General features: G+C 40.7%; 1 protein-coding gene across 4 annotated transcripts in view; it reads right to left on the reverse strand.

Moving 5' to 3' along the window:
* dot1l (DOT1-like histone H3K79 methyltransferase) overlaps positions 1 to 19,083 on the reverse strand; it is a 33,588-nt gene that overhangs the window by 6,033 nt on the left and 8,472 nt on the right. Inside the window, exons 4-28 of one of the 4 annotated variants that reach the window (XM_022669778.2) lie at positions 16,197 to 16,260; positions 15,824 to 16,052; positions 13,621 to 13,715; positions 13,419 to 13,481; positions 12,200 to 12,255; positions 11,290 to 11,369; positions 11,140 to 11,208; positions 10,932 to 11,038; positions 10,763 to 10,804; positions 10,510 to 10,602; positions 10,094 to 10,319; positions 8,475 to 8,588; positions 8,035 to 8,126; positions 7,658 to 7,771; positions 7,336 to 7,473; positions 6,242 to 6,367; positions 4,878 to 5,311; positions 4,679 to 4,787; positions 4,420 to 4,566; positions 4,231 to 4,309; positions 3,557 to 4,125; positions 3,108 to 3,313; positions 2,972 to 3,024; positions 2,197 to 2,787; positions 577 to 1,328 (exon numbers count right to left, since the gene is read on the reverse strand). In XM_022669778.2, the coding sequence (XP_022525499.2) occupies positions 706 to 1,328; positions 2,197 to 2,787; positions 2,972 to 3,024; positions 3,108 to 3,313; positions 3,557 to 4,125; positions 4,231 to 4,309; positions 4,420 to 4,566; positions 4,679 to 4,787; positions 4,878 to 5,311; positions 6,242 to 6,367; positions 7,336 to 7,473; positions 7,658 to 7,771; positions 8,035 to 8,126; positions 8,475 to 8,588; positions 10,094 to 10,319; positions 10,510 to 10,602; positions 10,763 to 10,804; positions 10,932 to 11,038; positions 11,140 to 11,208; positions 11,290 to 11,369; positions 12,200 to 12,255; positions 13,419 to 13,481; positions 13,621 to 13,715; positions 15,824 to 16,052; positions 16,197 to 16,260 (4,519 nt within the window). In that variant the 3' untranslated portion in view covers positions 577 to 705. Of the gene's footprint in view, positions 1 to 576; positions 1,329 to 2,196; positions 2,788 to 2,971; positions 3,025 to 3,107; positions 3,314 to 3,556; positions 4,126 to 4,230; positions 4,310 to 4,419; positions 4,567 to 4,678; positions 4,788 to 4,877; positions 5,312 to 6,241; positions 6,368 to 7,335; positions 7,474 to 7,657; positions 7,772 to 8,034; positions 8,127 to 8,474; positions 8,589 to 10,093; positions 10,320 to 10,509; positions 10,603 to 10,762; positions 10,805 to 10,931; positions 11,039 to 11,139; positions 11,209 to 11,289; positions 11,370 to 12,199; positions 12,256 to 13,418; positions 13,482 to 13,620; positions 13,716 to 15,823; positions 16,053 to 16,196; positions 16,261 to 19,083 lie in introns of those variants that run through there. The other 3 variants (XM_022669779.2, XM_049465479.1, XM_022669781.2) reach the window with 3 other exon arrangements.

A 19,083-nucleotide genomic window follows, 5' to 3' on the forward strand; every position in this document is an offset into this window, starting at 1 on the left:
AGAAGGCCTTTTGACTGATGGCACTGCACAAAAATACTGACATATTTGACATAGTATGAAGTGCAATTTTGACATAAGATAAACTGTAATTTTTGGGCCAGTGTTTCTTGTTTACTAAACAAATAAACTCAGTCCATTCTGTTTGGCAACTAGTAAAAAAAATAGTTTCATTTACTATGATGAATAGCAACAATATATCATTGAAGTAGTAATTATAGCCAAAATTATTTGTTTTTAACTAAAAAAGCAATTTTTCTTTTTTTACATTTAGCATTATGTTTGTGTTACAGAGCAGTAAGCCAAAATGTACTGAAGTGCCAATGCTTAGACAGTTGTAAATTAATTATTGCCATGACTAGAAGAGCTGTAACTTAGTTGACCAGGCACAGGCCTACTTGTTGCACAGATTGTACTTTGAGTAACTGCAGCACCATAAGAAAAGGAACTTAAGAAGGCTTAGCAGAATATGCAATAAATTGTGAAAATGGTTTAAGATTAACCGAAAATAGAAATAACTGTTAGTTGCTGCCCTAATCCCCAATGCAAGTAAGTAAGCACAAAGGCAAAGCAACATACCTTGTTCAGACTGAGACAGCAGCTGGGAGAGGTACAATGCAGCAGCTTCCCCATTAAAAAAATTCCCAAGCTTTTCCCCCCTCTCCCTTGCCCCAACCCCCCCCCCCAAAGCGCAGTTGATGCTGGCTCCTATCTGGGACGGGCGCTGGGGACCTGCGAGGCGCTGTAAGTCGCCTGCAAACCCAGAGTCCTCCAGGAGGTTACACCTCCGCTACCGCTACTGCTGCCTCCGGTACTGCCGCCGCTGGGGGTGGCCGGAGGGGGCAGGTGAGGCTGGTAGTGAACGGTGAAGGGTCGAGAGGAAGACGAGGAGAGGGAGGAAGCAGTGGGAGTGGCCGTGGCACAAGCAGCGGAAGCCGGGGAGGGGACCAATGTGGAGGACGATGAGGATGGGGCGGTTCGCAGTGTTTGGAGGGAATTGGACTGTTGTCTCTCACAAGGCGGAGAAGGCTGAGGAGGGGTGGAGGAGGAAGAGGAGGAAACATTGAGGAGGGGGGGAGGGGGAGGCAATGAGAGCGTGGGAGGGGAAGGAGCGTGCAGGACGGTCTGCGTGCGGCCATGCTGTGCCTGCGAAGGGGGGAAGACGGAGGAGCCAGAGGCCAGGAACGAGGAGGCCCCAGAGGCTTTGGCGTCTGGATGTCTCTGCTGGGGGGAAGAAAGACTGAGCAGGGAGCCAAGGGCCCCGGGGCCGGCCAGCGTGGCCCCAGACTGCTGAGAGGACACTGAAGAAGGCACCATGTGGTGAAAAATCCCTGCGAACACAAAAAGCGAAGGGAGAGGGACAGGGAGAGAGAGTAATAGAGAGAGCAGATAGATAGATGTGGATACGAAAGAGAGAAAGAGAGAGAGAGAGAGAGAGAGAGAGAGAGAGAGAGAGAGAGAGAGAGAGAGAGAGAGAGAGAGAGAGAGAGAGGAAGGGAGAGATATCGGGGGCTGAGCCAAGTTGTGCATAGCAGCAAGCATGTCAAACACAGCACACATAAAGCAATAATGCATTCCACTGCTGACACAACACAGTTTAGCACTAACAGGAACTGGGTATCCAACACTGAAAAACACTTATTGACAAAAAAAATTAAAACTACAGACCAAACAGCCCAAGACATAATTACATGTAAAGTTTTCAGAGGATTTTTTTTTTGTCAATGAGTGCACATTTACTTTTTAAGGCATTATTTAATTGAACTATCAGGGGAATGTTTGAACACAACAAAATATGCAACACAACAAGAACACCCAAAGAGAGAAAAGTTAGTAAATCAGATAACTAAAAACAAAAACACTGGAAGCAAGAAATATGATTGTAATTTTAACATGTAATGACCATTAAGGCATTACGCTATTTCAAGAGGCTGAGGAATGTTTGAGATTATGTTTTAAATCCATAACCTCTGTAGGTATGAAAAATATCTTGCAGTTTGTGGCTGTTTTTAAGGGTTGTCTAGCTTTAGCCTGTGCACAGTCAGCTAGTGGTTCAGCAGCACAAAAAGCAGCACGGGGAAAAGCCAGGCAGAGGAGCAATGCTGGACTCAGACTTACCTTAAAACACACTCCAAAAACGACCTGCCAGTTCAAATGTACCCAAACAGGTGACCAAACAACACTACGGACTTAACGTACCTCCTGCAGCACCTCCTGCCAGCCCAGCGCTGGAAAAGCTGCCCAGTGCAGAGTGGCCGTTAACCAATCGTGGTGCTCCGCTGGTGGCTGGGCTGGACGTCTGAGCTCCGAACAAGGTCTGTAAGACTGAGGGTGTACCCAAAGGGAAGTACTGTCCCACCGAGGAGGCAGAAGAAACTGTAGTTGCACCGCTCACTTTGCCACTCAGGATGCCTCCAGTGGTTGCAGCAGATATGAAGAGGTTCTGGCTTGCCAATCCACTCACAGCCTTCAGCTCCCACTCCCGAGGTTTCTGCTTCTGTTGCGGCCTCTCAGACATTCCTGCCGAGCGCCCACTCGCCTCTGAGGCCATGAAAGCCTTAGGGTTCCCGTATGCTTCCCGCTCTGTCCTCCTCTGCTGCTTCTGATCCGAGTCGGAGTCTGTGCCCCCTCCGCGGGACACACCCATGCCAAAGGGGGAGCCTCCTTGTCGGAGATCAGGTGGGGTAGGCTTGGGGTCAGAGATGGGCGAAAAAGTGGACTTCCATTTGCTGGAAGTGGAGGAGACCTCACTGCTCACACTGCTGGGCCCTGATTTGCGCCCCTGAGAACCTATTGGAGATGGATGGAGGAAAGCCACATATTTTAATGTAATTCTATTTACATTTAATAGAAAAACACAAACAGGCTGCAATAAGAGGTGTTTAATTATCTATGAAAATCATACAATCCACATCTCTGTTCCAACCAAAGCCATTAACCACACTTTCCTTTTTATTCAATAAAAACTCCTTACCTCTATCACCATCCCGGCTCTCAAGGGAAATCGTTGCAATTTTTCTTTCAATTCTATAAAAGGAAAGAAAGAAAAAAAAAAATCATCAACTTTAGAAAAAACCCAAATGAGAAAGGGGAAACAGACTCTCTCTTACCGTGAGGAACTGCTATCTGCAGGGTAGCCAGCATCTTCATCTTCTGAGCTGGGGGTGGAAGAATAGCGGCTGGAGCCATTTAGCTCCAGGGGTCGTTCTCTCTTTAGGACCGGTGGCTGGTCTAGGTCTGCTTCACATGGACTGCGGCCCGCCTGTTCTGGAGAGGAGATTGCCGAGATCTCCAAAGGCTGATTAATGTTGTTAACCTGGGGGTTAAGTGAGACATTTTGCACACTATTCATCAAACCACAAGAGGCCACAGGAAAGCTAGACTATAAAATGTACCCACAACATATATTTAAGAAGCCTGTCTCCCAATTCCCAACTGAACTGGCTGTGATTGTTTAACATTATCTATGTCGTCTTTCCAAAATCATTCCAGTCAAATGCATCTCTAATGGAAATTTACAAAATGTTAATCAATATATTATTACTTAGTGACCACTCACCATGGTGTTGATATTAAGTGGGGAGCCAGAGGAATGACCAGCACAACCAAGGCCTTGAAAGGACCTCCTTTTAGGGGAGCCGCTTGCTGGTGGAAGCCCAGAGGAGCTGCGCTTCCGGCGGCCCCTTTTGCGACCCTCTTGACCGTGGGAGCCTGGAGAGTGGTGGTGGTGGTGATGGTGGTGGTGATGGTGTTGGTGGCGGCTGCTGTGGTGATGTTGCTTAGATGAGCCGTGGTGCAGCCGGGAGCCTCCCACAGAGGAGGAGGATGAAGAGGAGGACGAAGAGGAGGATGAGAAGAAGATTCGACGACGGGCCTCACTATCCAGAGCCTCAAGGTCTGATTCGGGTCCCAGCCGCTCTGGGCCCTCCTCAGGGGGAAGACGAGGAGGCCTGTCTGCATACTGCAGGACTCCTCCGGTGCCCAGGGGAGGGCTAAGGCCAGTGCCACGAGGCTGGAGGCCCATTAGGGGGGTACTGTGAGGTGGAGGGGATGGTGCATTGCAGTCCTGATCGCTTGTCAGCACAGTAGAGTGGGAGCCGTTTACCAACCCTGAGTTGGAGGAGTACCCTGGGTTGGAGAGAGATAGGCAGGTGTAAAACCTACATACAGCTAATTTAAAATTAAAAATTTGTTTCAGTACAATATAGTATGGTTGCAGATTCCATAACACACCTGAGTTAGGTGTCAGAGGCTGTTTGCTGTTCTGCACTGCTGACAGCTCCCTACTGGAAACAGGACTGGGAGTATTCCTCTGCAATAATGCATAATAAAACGTGACCCAATATGTCCAACGCTCTCAACTGTAGGCAAGATTTACCATAATAAAAAATACAAAAAAAAAAATCAAAAACACATACATACCAGTCTCTCAGCACGACTGGGCAGCACTACACTGGCCAATGGGATGCTGACAGGAAGCTTATTGGGATGCACAGTGCTGAGAGGAATGCTGATTGGGAGACTAGTAATACTGTCACCTGTACCTGCTGGGCTCTTCTCCTTACTCACCTAAGGCAAGCAAAAAAAAAAAAAAAAGCAATGCATGGCATATTATCTCATATTGAATATTTTACTATAAACTAACACACCATAATACAAGTCACTACAAAGAGTCAGTTACCCTGTCTGTATTCTTGGCGGTGGCGGTTTGTTGATTATCAGATGCGTTTGGTGAGGAGCAACCCTGTTTCAAACTTAAGGTGGGAGACGGTACAGCACCAACATCACCCCTTAAAAAAATACAGAACACCAAACTTAATAATAAACCCAAAAATAACAAGCAAAATCTGGTCTGCTGAAACCAAAAAAAGCAGACTAACCTATGGATGGTTCCAAGTGACCTAAACTGGCTTGTGGATGGGTCCTGGTTCAAATGCCTGCGGAGAGCAATCTTGGCTGGAGAAAAGCGGGTGTAGTCGGGCAGCGGCTGGCCCACGTGCCTGCACCGGGAATCGGGGGTGGGGGGCACGATCTCGTGGTCGGGGGAGATGGGCAGGTAGCGGGAAAAAAGCTCAGTTTTGCTACTGCTGCCGCTACTCCGCTCATAACCAGGAGATGCAGTGCCGTTAATGGAGAGTTCAGGGCTGAGGCCATTGAGGCCAGAAAGCTTTGGGGTGTCTGAATCCATGGGAGGGCGTGGCTCAAGGCTTGGGAAGTTCTTGCGGTAGGGAGAGTCCTCGCATGGGCTGTAGGAGGACTTGAGCTGCAGCAATTCCTGCTGTCTCTGGCTCTTCTCTAGTTCGACGATACTAATCTGAAGAAGAAAAAATAAACGAAAGAATTGTTGGACATTAGTGTAGCAAGAGAGGCAAGAGAGATCCAAGAGTTACAGCATCCATCACTGATATTGGTCAGCCAAGCTAAGCAAAGTGTAGAACATCATAGGCTTCTGGAACCTGGCTGCCAGTGCTTGATGACCATCACATGCAATCGCTTCAATAATGTTTACATCAATATCAAATATTATATCATATTCTTTAAAGATGCAACAAAATAACAGATACTGTATCACTCAAGTCAGTTAGTGTACTGCTATCGATCAGTGTGACGTCAATGCTTACATAATCACAGTCATTGATGTTGTCAAATAATTATAGTTGCCCTACTTATAATGTTATTAAATCAAATGGACGGCAAATAAAAAAGGTGCTTCAAATAATATGCAAAACTGCTTTGCGTTGCTAATGAAACGGCTTGCTTATGAAAAACATGGTGCAGCTTCAAACACTGTGCTTCCTCTTAAATTTGCAACTTTGCCATTCTTTGTTTTACCACCTTACTGCTGTGTTCAAAGTTCAACCAAACTGAACTTTGACCAAGAGCATTTCTGACCTGAGCACAGCACAATTAATAAAAAAGACAGACAGTTGCATACAATGTGACAGATATATCCTACTGCTCCAATTAACACCCACAATTTTTTTAAATACAGACCAAATTGTTTGTAAATATGCTGCAAGATGCATATTTACCTGAAAGCATTGCAATAATAAGAACCTAAAATCTCAGAGCAATCATATCTGTAACTATGTATTACGTAATATTTTACACATAACAATAGTAATATATTATACATTACTAGTAGAAACTTACTACTACTCATTGTTTACATTGTAATGTGAGCTGCAGGCATGTTTGCATAAGTATGTCAAGCATGTGTGCTATAAGCGCTTCTGTGAGGTACCTGAAGCTCCAGGCAGTGGCGCTGTTTCTCAGAAATCTGCCTTCGCAAAGCAGCTTTCTCTTTTAACAGAGTCTCCAGACACAGAGAGCCCCAGTCCAGCTTCAGCTCCTCACAGCGTGCCTTCAGCTGCATGGTGATCAGAGAGATTTGGTTCATAAGTAACAGCAGTACCAAATACACACAGAACAAGTGAAGTTGGATTCACAGTTTTAGCTTTAAACAGAAATGTAATTTATATCAAAGGAGATCTTTGCCTACTAAATTCTAATATGAGTTTATTTGAAGAACTGAAACTTACTTTTAATCTAGATAGAAAACATTTCTTTAGCTCAAAAGGTTTGTTAAGGCAAACCAAAAAATATATACTTCTTATTACACACTGTGTGTATGGAGTCACAGTTTTTGAAGCATGACTGGCTAAAATTCTGTTCACTGTTATTTGTGTGAACAAAAACATACAAAAACACAATAGACGCTATTGCGATGATCAAAAATGATTGAGGTCATGTTTATTTATTGCACGATAAATCGATATTGCAATTCTTGTGACAGGCCTAGTTGTTACTTTTTCTTAATGGCTCTAGTACTTTTCCAGTGTTTTTGCAGTAGGCGAGGCCAAGCTACTGTTTCATTGGTTTATAAATCTGTTCATTGGCTGGTTCATTATGGTCTATTCTGATGAACAGCTCTCAAATAGTGTTACGTGCAACCAAATATTTAAAAGTAAAGAAAATACAAAATGTCCATTGTAATGGATGCAGGGTCTGAAAGGGATAACGTGGCTTATTTTGTCTCCTCCGGTATTCGGACAGGTGGCAAGAATGTGGCACTAAATCAGTTTCCATGTCATAAAAGAGAATTGGTAGGAAAAGGGAGATCATTTTGTTTTCTGGATGCAGCCTAGGTCTGGTACTGGTAAAAGTACTGGTATTATCTTGATCAGAATATTCGCACTCACACTGCAGTCCGTATTATATATTATGCATCCAGAACAGTGTGTGAGAACATCAGTAATAGTAAGTGAACTAGGTGATCCCCCAGTGTGTATAGGCAGCAGTTCTGAAATCGAATATCGCCATATCAGCAGTGCTCACCAACATCAGGCTCTGGTCCTTCAGTTCAGCCATGTCTTGCTCTAACTGCTTGGTCTGCTCCCTCAGTTGCATGTTGTGGGCTGTGATCTCTTTTTGAGCCTGCACCAGGTCTTCCACAGTCACTGCCTTCACTCCCAGCTGCAACAGATTCAATAGGAAGACAGCTGTCTGAGAAATGTCCATTATCTGAGACAAATATATACAGTATACAGATATTAACTTTTTTGGGGGGGCCTGATTAGAGCTTTTTGTTTTATTTTGTTTTTACTTTGGGTGTTCCAGCATTGTGCTTTCCCATTTTCACACCCATGTTCATACTCACACACAGCCTTACCTCCTCCAGTTTGGACTGGAAAAGGTCTGTGATCCTCTCCTTATGAGCATGGCAAGCACTCATCAGCTGCTGGGCTTGACCTGACAGTTCAGTGTGTCTGAGCTGCATTGGTGTTTGCATGCGTGTGAGTGAGAGAGAGAGAGAGAGAGAGAGAGAGAGAGAGAGAGAGAGAGAGAGAGAGTGTAAAGAAAAAGGGAGAGAGAGAGAGAGATTAGGTAAACAATACCATAAATCACTCAAAAAAAGGAGTCCAGGGACGGAGGAAAAAATAATTTAAACAAATATAAAGTAAAGGTAAATGTAAAGCACATTTAGAAGAGAACTGATTAAAACATAATGAAAAATACACATGTAGTGTACTCTACCCTCTCCTGCTCCAGAGCTTGCTGCAGGTTTGTGCGATACTGTGGCGTCTTCATGTAGGCCATGAACTGCAGGTACTGGACTTTGATGTTATCTGTGGTGGAAAGATCAATAACAAAGTATACACAAGCTCTGTTTTATTTATACTGATAATGACTGTGCCATTACTGGCAGATAAGAGGCCAGAATATTAAGTATGCTTGTAAAAAACACTAACGTCATAATATGTGGAATGTTTGACATTGTACAAGTTCTCCTGGATGCCATTATTAATTGCAGGAATCTCATACTATACTCATACTAGACGTCAAAACACTTTAGCACCATTTATAGTCAATACTTTTTAAAACTACACACAGTAGATGTAAACATTACAGTTATAGATATTTGCACATAATACAAAATATCCCAAAATAAACAGCTTCCATGCAGAAATGCTTACCCAGCAGAGTCTGCAGGCCTGGCGGCATGGGCCCGAGCAGGAGCTGGCTCGCTGTGTAATGCTGCACTTTGGGAGGTAGCTGGTAGAATGGGCTCTGTGGAGACCTGTACCCATCTGGGGTACGCAAAAACAATCAACAGTCAGCCAAACACAAATCCAATGCTGTGACCAAAGTGTTTTATAATGCTAGTACTTAGCAGTGTGGCCAAAAGTGTACATGATGCTATTTATTTAAAATATTGTTTGACCATGACTGAAACTGTATATAGGCTTGTGGCTTATTCTAGTGCCAAGAATACACAGACTGAAAAAACATTTGAATTTCAACATGTATATAATGACTGCTATGATTAATATATGGTTTGCTTGGCCCCAGTATGTGAAAGGATCAGTTACTTTCAAAACAATGTATTTTAGGATAGTAGCTGGACAAATTTCACAGTGTAGTTAAAACTGACTTTGGCAGCTGATAAATAAACTGACTTTATGTAAAAGAAAATGAAAAGGTGAACATTTGCTACTGCTATTCTCCTACCCCATAAGAAGGTGGAGAAGTAGGAGGGAGGATGTGAGGAGGAGGATTGTATAGAAGGAACAATAATTGAAAAATGGAACAGCTGATCCCTTTTAATAGGATATTCATAACGCTTGCTTTTAGCTCCCCAAACGCAGCCCTGCCAATCAAAACTGCTGCAAGCAGTTATGCTTTTAATTATATTAATTTGAGGTTTAAACTGTTGCCCATTGCAAATAAAATAACAACATTTAACAACATTTAATCAAATATAAAATTCTATCAGACAAACATGGAAGTAGTAATTATGTCTATCTATTGTAATGCAAGTTTCAGAATTTTATAGAATTGTATTATTTGTACACAATGATTTGCAGATTTCAATAAATAAATACATTAATCATTAATTATTTATTTAAAAACATCTGCTCATGTGCTCTGTGGGTGTGGCCATGGTGATATCACTGCAAAATCCCTAAACAAATTCCTAGGTAGGATACTCTAATGTATTCTTTGCTGAAAGGCAGTTTGAGACGGATTTTAAGCATCAGAAAAAGCTGGAATACATTTTGGAACCTTTCATTTAATTTAATCATCTAATTCTTCTTGTGGGGCAGCAACAAGCTTAAATTGGTTCAGCATGAGCTGGCTTTTTACATTTTTACATGTAAAAGAACTTTGATACTACCGGCTCATTTGAAAGCTTATACATTTTTGAAAACAGAAATAATCAGCCGATATTACATATTACTTAAGATTAAGACATGGTAATGGCCCTTTCCCCAATACCGCTGATAAACTAACCACTTCTAACCTTATACCCTGCTTTCCCACCTCCTTTTCTTCTCTATCCCATTGTTACCATTTTGGCCTCCTTCAAGCCCTATTAAAAGTGTTTGATTTTTATGATCTATATTTCTTATGTTCCACTTCATTTGTAAATTGTGTTCAGTTAATGCAATGTAATGTTTACTAATATCAATCAAAAAAAAAAATCAATACCAAAAGTTAGCAATAGAGAGAACACAGTCCGGTCACAGTGATGATCGTGTGCAGTAACAGGGACATAGATGGCACAGAGGCAGATGGTGTGGTCCACACTCACCCTGAGGGGGGGCTGCTGAGAGGGTCTTGGCATGCAAAAGATCCAGCGCACTCTGGCTCTTCTTGGTCTTACGCTCAGCAGCTGCAGCCGCTGCAGCCTTCTTGGGCCGCCCACGTTTCTTGCTGCCCAGCTTGCGGCCCTTAGCCAGTAGCTTGGCACGACGAGGTTTAGGAGACGGCTTCACAGGTACCGGCGGTGCTGCGCTCTCTTCCTCACCACCGGAGTCCTGCAGGGAGGGAGAGAGGGAGTAGTATGTTTTTTTTTCTCATTTCTTTTTGAGTGAACCCTGCAGCAAAATCCAAATCTAAAAATACCCCACATCCAGCTTTTTTGGGCTGGTGGATTGAGGCATTCATTCAAAAACAGAGTTCATTTCTTCCAAAGAACACAAACTGAGCCCAGTTATGCAGGCCTACCCTGTGTTCCTTCGGCTTGGTCGGGGTGGTGGTGTTGCTCTTACTGTCCTTGGTGTCCTTCTGCTGACGCCGTCTTGCGGCCTCCTGCTCCTCCTGCAGCCATAACAAAGAGAGAGGGGGAATAGAAATAAATAAATAACATAGAAATAAAAATTAAAATTAATGTAACATAGCTTTGCCATATTGAAATAAAAATGGATTTGCATATAAAAATATCATTACACACTATAATAATAAACAATGCTTTACTTACCCTGAGTTTAGGATTTTTGAGACTAGAAAAATAGTTTTCAAGCTGTAAAGAAAAATATATAGCAACACGTTAACATCCATTTAATGAATACTTCAGGTCACTTGAAATCACTGACATTCTTTTGGAACACAACACACACATGGAGTGAAACAAAGAGAAAGAAACTCACTATGGTACGATCTATTGTATGGAGATAGTAGGAAACTGGCTTCCCTGTCCAAGAGACTGAGCCTCTCAGTGGAGACAGTTCAACAACACGCATTATTGTGCCAATATCTGCAAAAACAAACAAATAAACATTTAACATAAAACTATTCTGATTAATTTACATTAAATTACGCAGTAATGAAAAGAGTGAATGCAAACCTAAAACTTACCACTCAAGTTTCGACTATTTATTCTAAAATTGAGAGGTGCAAAAGGTTTTGAGGATACAATTTTTCCGCCTGAAAAAGAAAACACAAAGATTAAACCTATAAACATCCAAGCATAAACAACTGTTACGGTTATGAAAGGAAAGCACAAACCTTCCTTCATGTTGGCAAAACGCTCCTTCAGTTGGTGATCTACTTCTGGACCAAAGGCAAAGTTATTCACAAAAATAACACTGCAAGAGAACATATGAAATTACTACCTTCACACATTACACAGTTAATACAAATGACTAGAAATTTAATTAAATTAACCCAAAATAAATGAAAGTTTCATTCAGTTCAATGCAGCATAATAAATACTGGTTTAAATGAATATTTTGGCAAAATATCAGATTTACATCACTGACCCTAGACTTACCCCAGATGCAGTTGATCCACTAAGCCAGGTTTGGTATCTGTATCTATGTGCTTTTTCAGCCTACAGAGGGAGATGCTAGGGTAACACTGCTAACAAACACTGGACTTAGACTGACCTCAATCTCATCTACAGAAATGAATATCCAAAAATGTCTGAACTTTGTTGTTTCTTACAGATATCACACGTTTTTTTAATGGGTTAATAACACGTTACTTGTACAGAAATAACGTTATAGAGATGACAATGTGATTTAAAAAAAAAAAAGTCAATACATGCTGCTCAATCGATCCATGGTTCGAGTAAACATTTTGTGTGAAAGCAATCCAATGATAATTATCCTTTCCTCCAAACCCCAAATTAATTTAATTATAATAATAATAATAATAATAATAATAATAATAATAATGTAATCAGGACAATGCCCTAGTACCCCAAGGTCCGATGTTTGTCAGGAACATTAATCAAGCATCTGGGGTTAGAGTGCCATAAATTAAAGAAGACATTTTCGTATATAAAACATGTCAGGGTTGACTGCCTCAGACATGTAGGGATGAATTCTAATAAATGTTGATGTTTTGCCAAACTATTCATTTAATGTAAGAATTCAAATCATGGTTAATGATCAACTAACTGATAAAGCTGTACCTTGTAGTAGCTATCCTTTCTTTCCAGTCTTCAGAAAGGAAGTCTCCTCTCTCTAGCTACAGAACAGACAAATAAAAAGAAGAGCATTACTTCCTGCTAATGCTAGCATGAGATTTGACTGGAGCATTCTGAATAAGCCATATAAGAGAAAAACAGAATTAAAATACTGCAAATAAGATTTTTGGGAGAAACCAGTGTAGAAAAAAAAACATTATTATATCCATACAAATCAAGAACTTTTTATTCATTCAAAACAGTGGGATCAAAAAAAAAAGTTACATACACCACAAAATAAATAATTGAGAACCTTTTTTGGTAATCTACATGTGAGCCATTAATTGCACACCACGCAGCTTGATTAAAGGCGTCAGAGTGCCTTTGCCATCGTAATGACGGAAAAAAGTTCTCTTAATTAATCATGGGTGTTTTTTGGGCATAACATGAAAAAAAATCAAATCAGCGTTTCACTTGCTATTCCATTTAAGAGCCAGGTGCACTCTTACTTTAGCAGATTGGTCTTTTGACAGTGCAGTGCTTCGTTGCCAAGTTAGCAATATGCCAGAAATTTACCCAAATACACATAATTTTCAGACCAACACGCACATCGGCGTAGATATATTTTTAAGCGTCTTTGCTATTTAAGCACCGCAAGTACAAGGCATAAAAATAGACTGTTGCGGTAAGATAGCAATGAGCATCACATCTCGCCTTGTGCAGGGTGTAAGATAGAGCCCTAAGTGGTCAGGGTGTTGAGGCGAAAAATTGGGACACTTTTCATAACGTACGTGACACTTTTCATAACGTACGTCACTGCTGCTTCCTCTTTTATTATTTATTTTTTCTTTCAATTTTAATTCAACTTCTATCTTAATATAAAACAGTGTTTCTTAGTCCTGATCCTGCACCCACTGTCTGTCACCAATCTTTAAATAAAAAATAAACAAACAATACTGTTTTTTAGATTTGATCAAAGCATTGCAAATGGTAATATTGGTAATATTGTAATGGTGTGATACTTTTACACATCTATGACCTTATTGCACTTAGAAATGCTGTTGATTTCGAGGAGATTGCAAATGACTGCAATACTGTATGACCTTATACCACTGAATCAGTTCAAAGTGATTATAGAAAAATAATGCTCTTTTACAATATGATCAGGCTTATACCATTATTATTATACCAATCTTTTCTTCAAACATAGTCAAGCCAGCCTTACCGTGTACTCTCCATGCTTTTTCCCATACCATCTCATCCACCTCTTGAACTCTTTGTCCATTGCCTGCAACCCAAGCAAAGAACACTTTAATAAAATTTCAATTTCAATGCATCCTCAATATTCATAATCAGTTTTATACTCATTTGTATTGCTAGTGCACATCAGTTCATTTTCATTTAAACACAGATCAATAGGGCTTCACCTCGGCATACGTAGCTGGAATGTCTGCCTTCTCCACACCATAGTAGTGCTTACAGTTCGTGGCTGCAGCAACCTGCAGAACCACCTGACCAACACCTGCAATTGAAGCAAATAATGAAGCATCCAATAGGAACATGCGTGGTCAGGCACTGCCTTTAAGAGCATATTCACAACATACTTCCAACCCACAGTCATCCGCATTGAGAGGATGTCTTCACACTTACACATATGCACACTCAAAGCGTGAATGACTAAATGACACTGTATGCTTAAAGCGAGGAACATAAAAGGTGGTTGCTTTTCTAGTAGATAATTAAAGGAGCAGACTATTCATTGCAACTCAGTGTCTGTTGGTGGTTTGTGAGCATTGCCTATATATCTACTTTATTTTTAAGCTTTATTTATTGCCTGAAAGCAGAACAATCACTGTCTATAAATGTAAAGACATAAGGCTATATATAATCAACAGACATACAGTTGTATGCCTACACTGCTGTCTCCACTAGCTATAAACAAGTAATAAATGTACATTGAATACACTGCCCATTGGTGCCATAAATAATGCTGCTGGTTCTGCTAAATTCTATCTTCTGTTTAATCAGTAAGCTAACTAGCAATTCAAACTGAAATTCAAATATAAATCATATACTGTATTTAGGTTGTAATATATAAAACTAGTCTTTAATAGCCTTAGTCCTTTCATTAGTTTTATCATGCCACATCTACTCTCTTGTGAGCACCACAATACAAGGTTATTGCATGGAAAATATTTGTTTAGGCTAACGCCTTAGATAGTCAACTCAAGCTGGAGGCTATTAGAGGCTATACACAGGCCATAGTGAAAGACTCACAGCTGCCATAAAAAGACTAAGGACTGCAAATAGCAAAGTGAAAGACCTAACTGCTGTTTGAGAACCAGTGTTAATTTCCAGCAATGAATGATCTGCTGCCTGAAGTAGCTAGACATGTCTTCTTGATACCTTCAGAAACAGGTATGTACTGCTGCTATAGTGTCTTGCAGTGTGGCCCACCAACCAAATCCCATGGAACATAATTCTCTGCCTCTCTGATTGTTCTACTGTTACCATGTCTCTTATGGTACGTGTCCACTAGCACTTTTCTTCAATGCATTCCGCATTGCCGGATATTTGGGCTCGCCATGTGGGTTTGTCTGATGTTTTTAAAATTCAAATAAAGCAACATTTTTAAATCCACCATAATGATATTTATAGTTCTCTAAGATTTTGATTAAAGAGGACAATAAAAATACAGTCTGTATGGTTGTAAAAATGGTTAAAATGGTTCCATCGCTGCTCTGTTTGTAGCTGCACTGTTTGGCTTGTAATCACTGCATCAGTGCAAGGTTGCCCGTATGTGGCAGAGTAATACATGGATAGTTTCAGTTGCAGTGCATTACAGGTTGATAAAGGCACTGAGAACGTCTCTCAGCCAATCACATAGCAGGGTCGCATAACTGTGGCATAATTCGGGTGTTTTCACACCTTACATTCCGGATAGTTTTGGTTTCACACTGCATTTTAGTGAGCAGACTACAGAGCCTGTTGACATCAGTTACTGGGTTATTGGGCTGAACCTCTCTATACCTAATATCATTCATTGGTTTGTAGAATGTTGATTATGACTTTGGCGAGTTGCTTTGCTATTGCTAGGTGTTGTGCTGAATTCTAACTCTGTCAGAAAGAGACTCCCCTTCGCATACACACGTGCAACAAAAGAATGAGTGTAGAAGATTATCCTCACGTTCCTTATATTTCTGTTTATTAATAAGTTTGCATGTCCATTGCATGACAATGGAGTCTGATACCAGCACACCACCAATTCTCCAATTTTCGTTTAAAGACTGCCTCAACTTCCTGTAATTGGTCTCAAATACCAAACCACCAAGAAAAGTGTTTTCATACTGCAGGAGAACTGGACCATGGTTCAGTAGATCTGAATGAGGCATTCTTTTTTTGGTCAGACTTAACTCTGGTTCATTGGTCCGAACCGTGGATCATAGCCTTTCACACCTATTTTGGTTTGGACCAAACTGAAATGTCTAAAAGTCCGGACCAAACAAGGTAAGTGTGAAAATACCCTAAGATATACATAAATATGTTCAAGAGAGACTTGTTTTGTGGCTTAGAATGTTCATGTTAAGGCTCGTCTAGAATGAATCCTTTAAAATGTGTATATATACTGACCGCTGCCGAGGTCCACAAAGGTGTCCTCCTCCATCATCTCAATCTCATCTATGATCTGAGCCACCAGGTCAAAGGAGGTCTCTCCGTACACCTCCGGGGAGAAGGGTTCATAGTTGTTGAGCTTCTCCGGGTCAGTGACGGAGTGATTATAGACCTGCTGCAGGATGTGGCGCAGCAGGCCGTTGGAAGGCCTCTTATTCAGCTTCATTGGCTGAGTGGTCCCTTTCCACTGTAATAACAAAACACAGAAAGCTGAGTCAGAAGACGGTTACAAAATGACCTGTGTCAGTATGATACAAAACACCATCTTTCTTCGCCGTATGTAGAGTGTTAGCAGTACTGTTTTAGTCACTTGTGGTATGAGTCAACTCACCAGCTGGTGAATGCTGTCAATGGCTCTGTTGTACTTGTCACACAGCCGTTGCATACTCTCGAAGCTTGAAAAGAAGAACAGATTCATTTTGACTAAGATACAATGTATTTAATAAAAACAGTCAGTTTCCCAGATCCAGATTCAGCTTAAAAAGCTCTAAAGTAGCAGACTAAATATTACTGGGGAACAAACTCTAAATTCACAAAAAGTGTTTTGAGGAAACTGAAATGCCTTTTTATTCATTTACAAGCTAAAAAAAACGTTTGCGATACTACCCATCAAACTTTCAAGCCAAATCAGAAACATCCATTTTAGAGCTTCAAATCTAGACATTGAATCCAGTTTCAAGTCAAAACAAACATAACATAAGACGTCCTCTGAGAAAATTACAGGCTGAATTACCTACAGATTTTTGCTGAACTCCGTGGCCCTGCGATTTAGTCGATTTTAGTCCAGTCTGAATTTCATCTCCTCGCATTTAATAAAATAGCTATTTGTCCACTGCCATGCAACATAATTACACTTTGGGCTAGTGCTGTGCAATATGACGATACATATCGTGGGGACGATAGAAAAGTGTCTATCGTGCTACTTACCTTCTAGCGTCCCTATCATTTCTACAGTAATTTAATCAATTATTCATGCAAATATATAAAGTAGCCTACGATAAAATGTATTTGCGTTAGGGTTGGGTTTCTATCATGGTTTTCTCTTTTTGGACCAATATTTTTGGATCTTGGACCGATTTTATGTGGTACACGGCGCCCTGTTATGTGTTTTTACATTTTAATTATTTTACTAGAACCGTCACGCTGCTGCTGCTCCTTTGTTCTATAGGTGTTGCGTCTCATAGTGCTGGTGAAGCTTTATATTTTGTCTTTAAGCTACTGCTTTGAGTGTTCACTATTTCGTTTTGATATTTTAGAATTCATTAGATGTATTTTTTTAGCATTTTGAGCTTAGTTTAGTTGGTTATTTTCCTATTTTATGTCTATTTTTCTGTTTTTATTAAATGTTGTTATTAGCTTATTAGCTTCTAGCTTGTTGCTGCCTTCTTTGTTATTTAGCCTACAGAACGTCTCCCTGGTCTTTTAAATGAATGTTGATCAATTAATTTAATAGCTGTATCTAACTATTTTAAGCAAGACAGACACTGTGATTGTTTTAATCGGGTGCGGAGAGCTCATCTGCGAGTTTGAATGGTTTGTTCTGTAGGAAAACGCATATGATTTATATGTTGACACTGTTCTCTTACTGGCAAGCTGAGAGACTGCACGTCATGCAGCCCGTAAGCAGTAGAAGAAGCGCCAAATCCCCCCGAGCCGCGAACCCATTAATGTACCTGTTCTACGTCACACCACAGACCATTTTCCCCAGACGAACCCGACAGCGCGCCAGAAAAGCAGTGAGAATTCTCCAAATTCGGGCATCGGGTCAGTCAGGGCTCGTGTTCAGGCAGACAATCTAAACTCTAGTATGCAGAACTATATTATTATTGTTATTAATTTTCAATTCTTTTAAATAGCAGGATACTTTGACTTTTATTTCTCTGCCTGGACCTGACCCAAGATTTCCCATCACTTTCCTCGGGCCAGGCTCCAGGAAATAGTCTGTGATGAAGTCATCTGGTTTTTAATACTATTTTTATTTTATATAAAGCTATGGCATGATAATCACCTTATAGCTAAGTAACCAAGTATTATTGTTATTGAAAATGTACAAAATAACGAAAACTGAAAGTAGGGCTGCCACGATTAGTCGACTAGTCACGATTATGTCGACTATTAAAATAGTCGACGACTAATTTAATAGTCGATTAGTCGTTTTTTTTTTTTCTTTGTTTTTCTCTCCAAACTGCTACGACTGCCTTTCTGTCCTGGACGCACATGCGCAGTAGTGGAAACCGGGGTAGGTAGTGGACGACATCTCAGGACATTATACAGACAGGCTCTGGTTTCATGGCTACCCCGCTACAGAACTCAAAAGTGTGGGATCACCAAGAAAATAAAAGTGAAACGCGTGCAATGCAATATCTGCAATGAAGAACTTGCCTTCCTCGGCAGCACAACCGCGATGCACGAGCACCTGAAAAGGAGGCATGTTGTGGCTGATTAAATGACGAAGAAGCTAAATTGCTATTTAGCTGCTAAAATTAGCGTAAACAGAGCGTTAACTTAGTACTTAACTTACTCATCTTGATAGCTTTAAAACAGAAGTCACTAATAGGCGGACCGCGATCCGGATCCGGACCCAGACGTTGTCACAAATGCCGTCCCAAACCGATAAACTACAGAGAAGGATTTCATTCTGACAGTGGCTTCTGTTTTCAGTGCTTTTCGGTGCAGTAAACTCACAGATCAGTCATGTGTGGTGTAAAATCACCAAACGCTCTCCTCTGCCAATCAGATCTGTGCAGACCGCTGCCCTGTGTACGGTAATGTACACAATATCTGGACAGAGAGGCATTTTTTATTAATATACTTTTTTTTCATAATAGTTCAAACAACCTCACGGTTGAGATGTTTCATAAATGCCAGTGCCTTATCCTTATTTTACACAGTTGTTTACACTTTATGCTAAACAGTAAAATAATTGTCTGTTACAACAAGCTGCATATTTCATTAAAGGTTTAATGAACTATGATTTTAATTGTTTTTATTTTTAGTTAGCATATAGCTGAAATCTAATGATTGTTGTATAATAGCAGCTGCATTCTATTGTGATAAACTGTGTTTTATATTCAATTAACGTATGATCCGATTAGTCGACTAATCATAAAAAATAATCGGTGATTAGTCGACTATAAAAATAATCGTTTGTGGCAGCCCTAACTGAAAGTGAAAGTTAGTTCCTTAACTGAAACTAATAAAAACGGTAATTAAAAGAA

Source organism: Astyanax mexicanus, chromosome 16 (assembly GCF_023375975.1).
Source record: "Astyanax mexicanus isolate ESR-SI-001 chromosome 16, AstMex3_surface, whole genome shotgun sequence".
Taxonomy (NCBI): Eukaryota; Metazoa; Chordata; class Actinopteri; order Characiformes; family Acestrorhamphidae; genus Astyanax; species Astyanax mexicanus.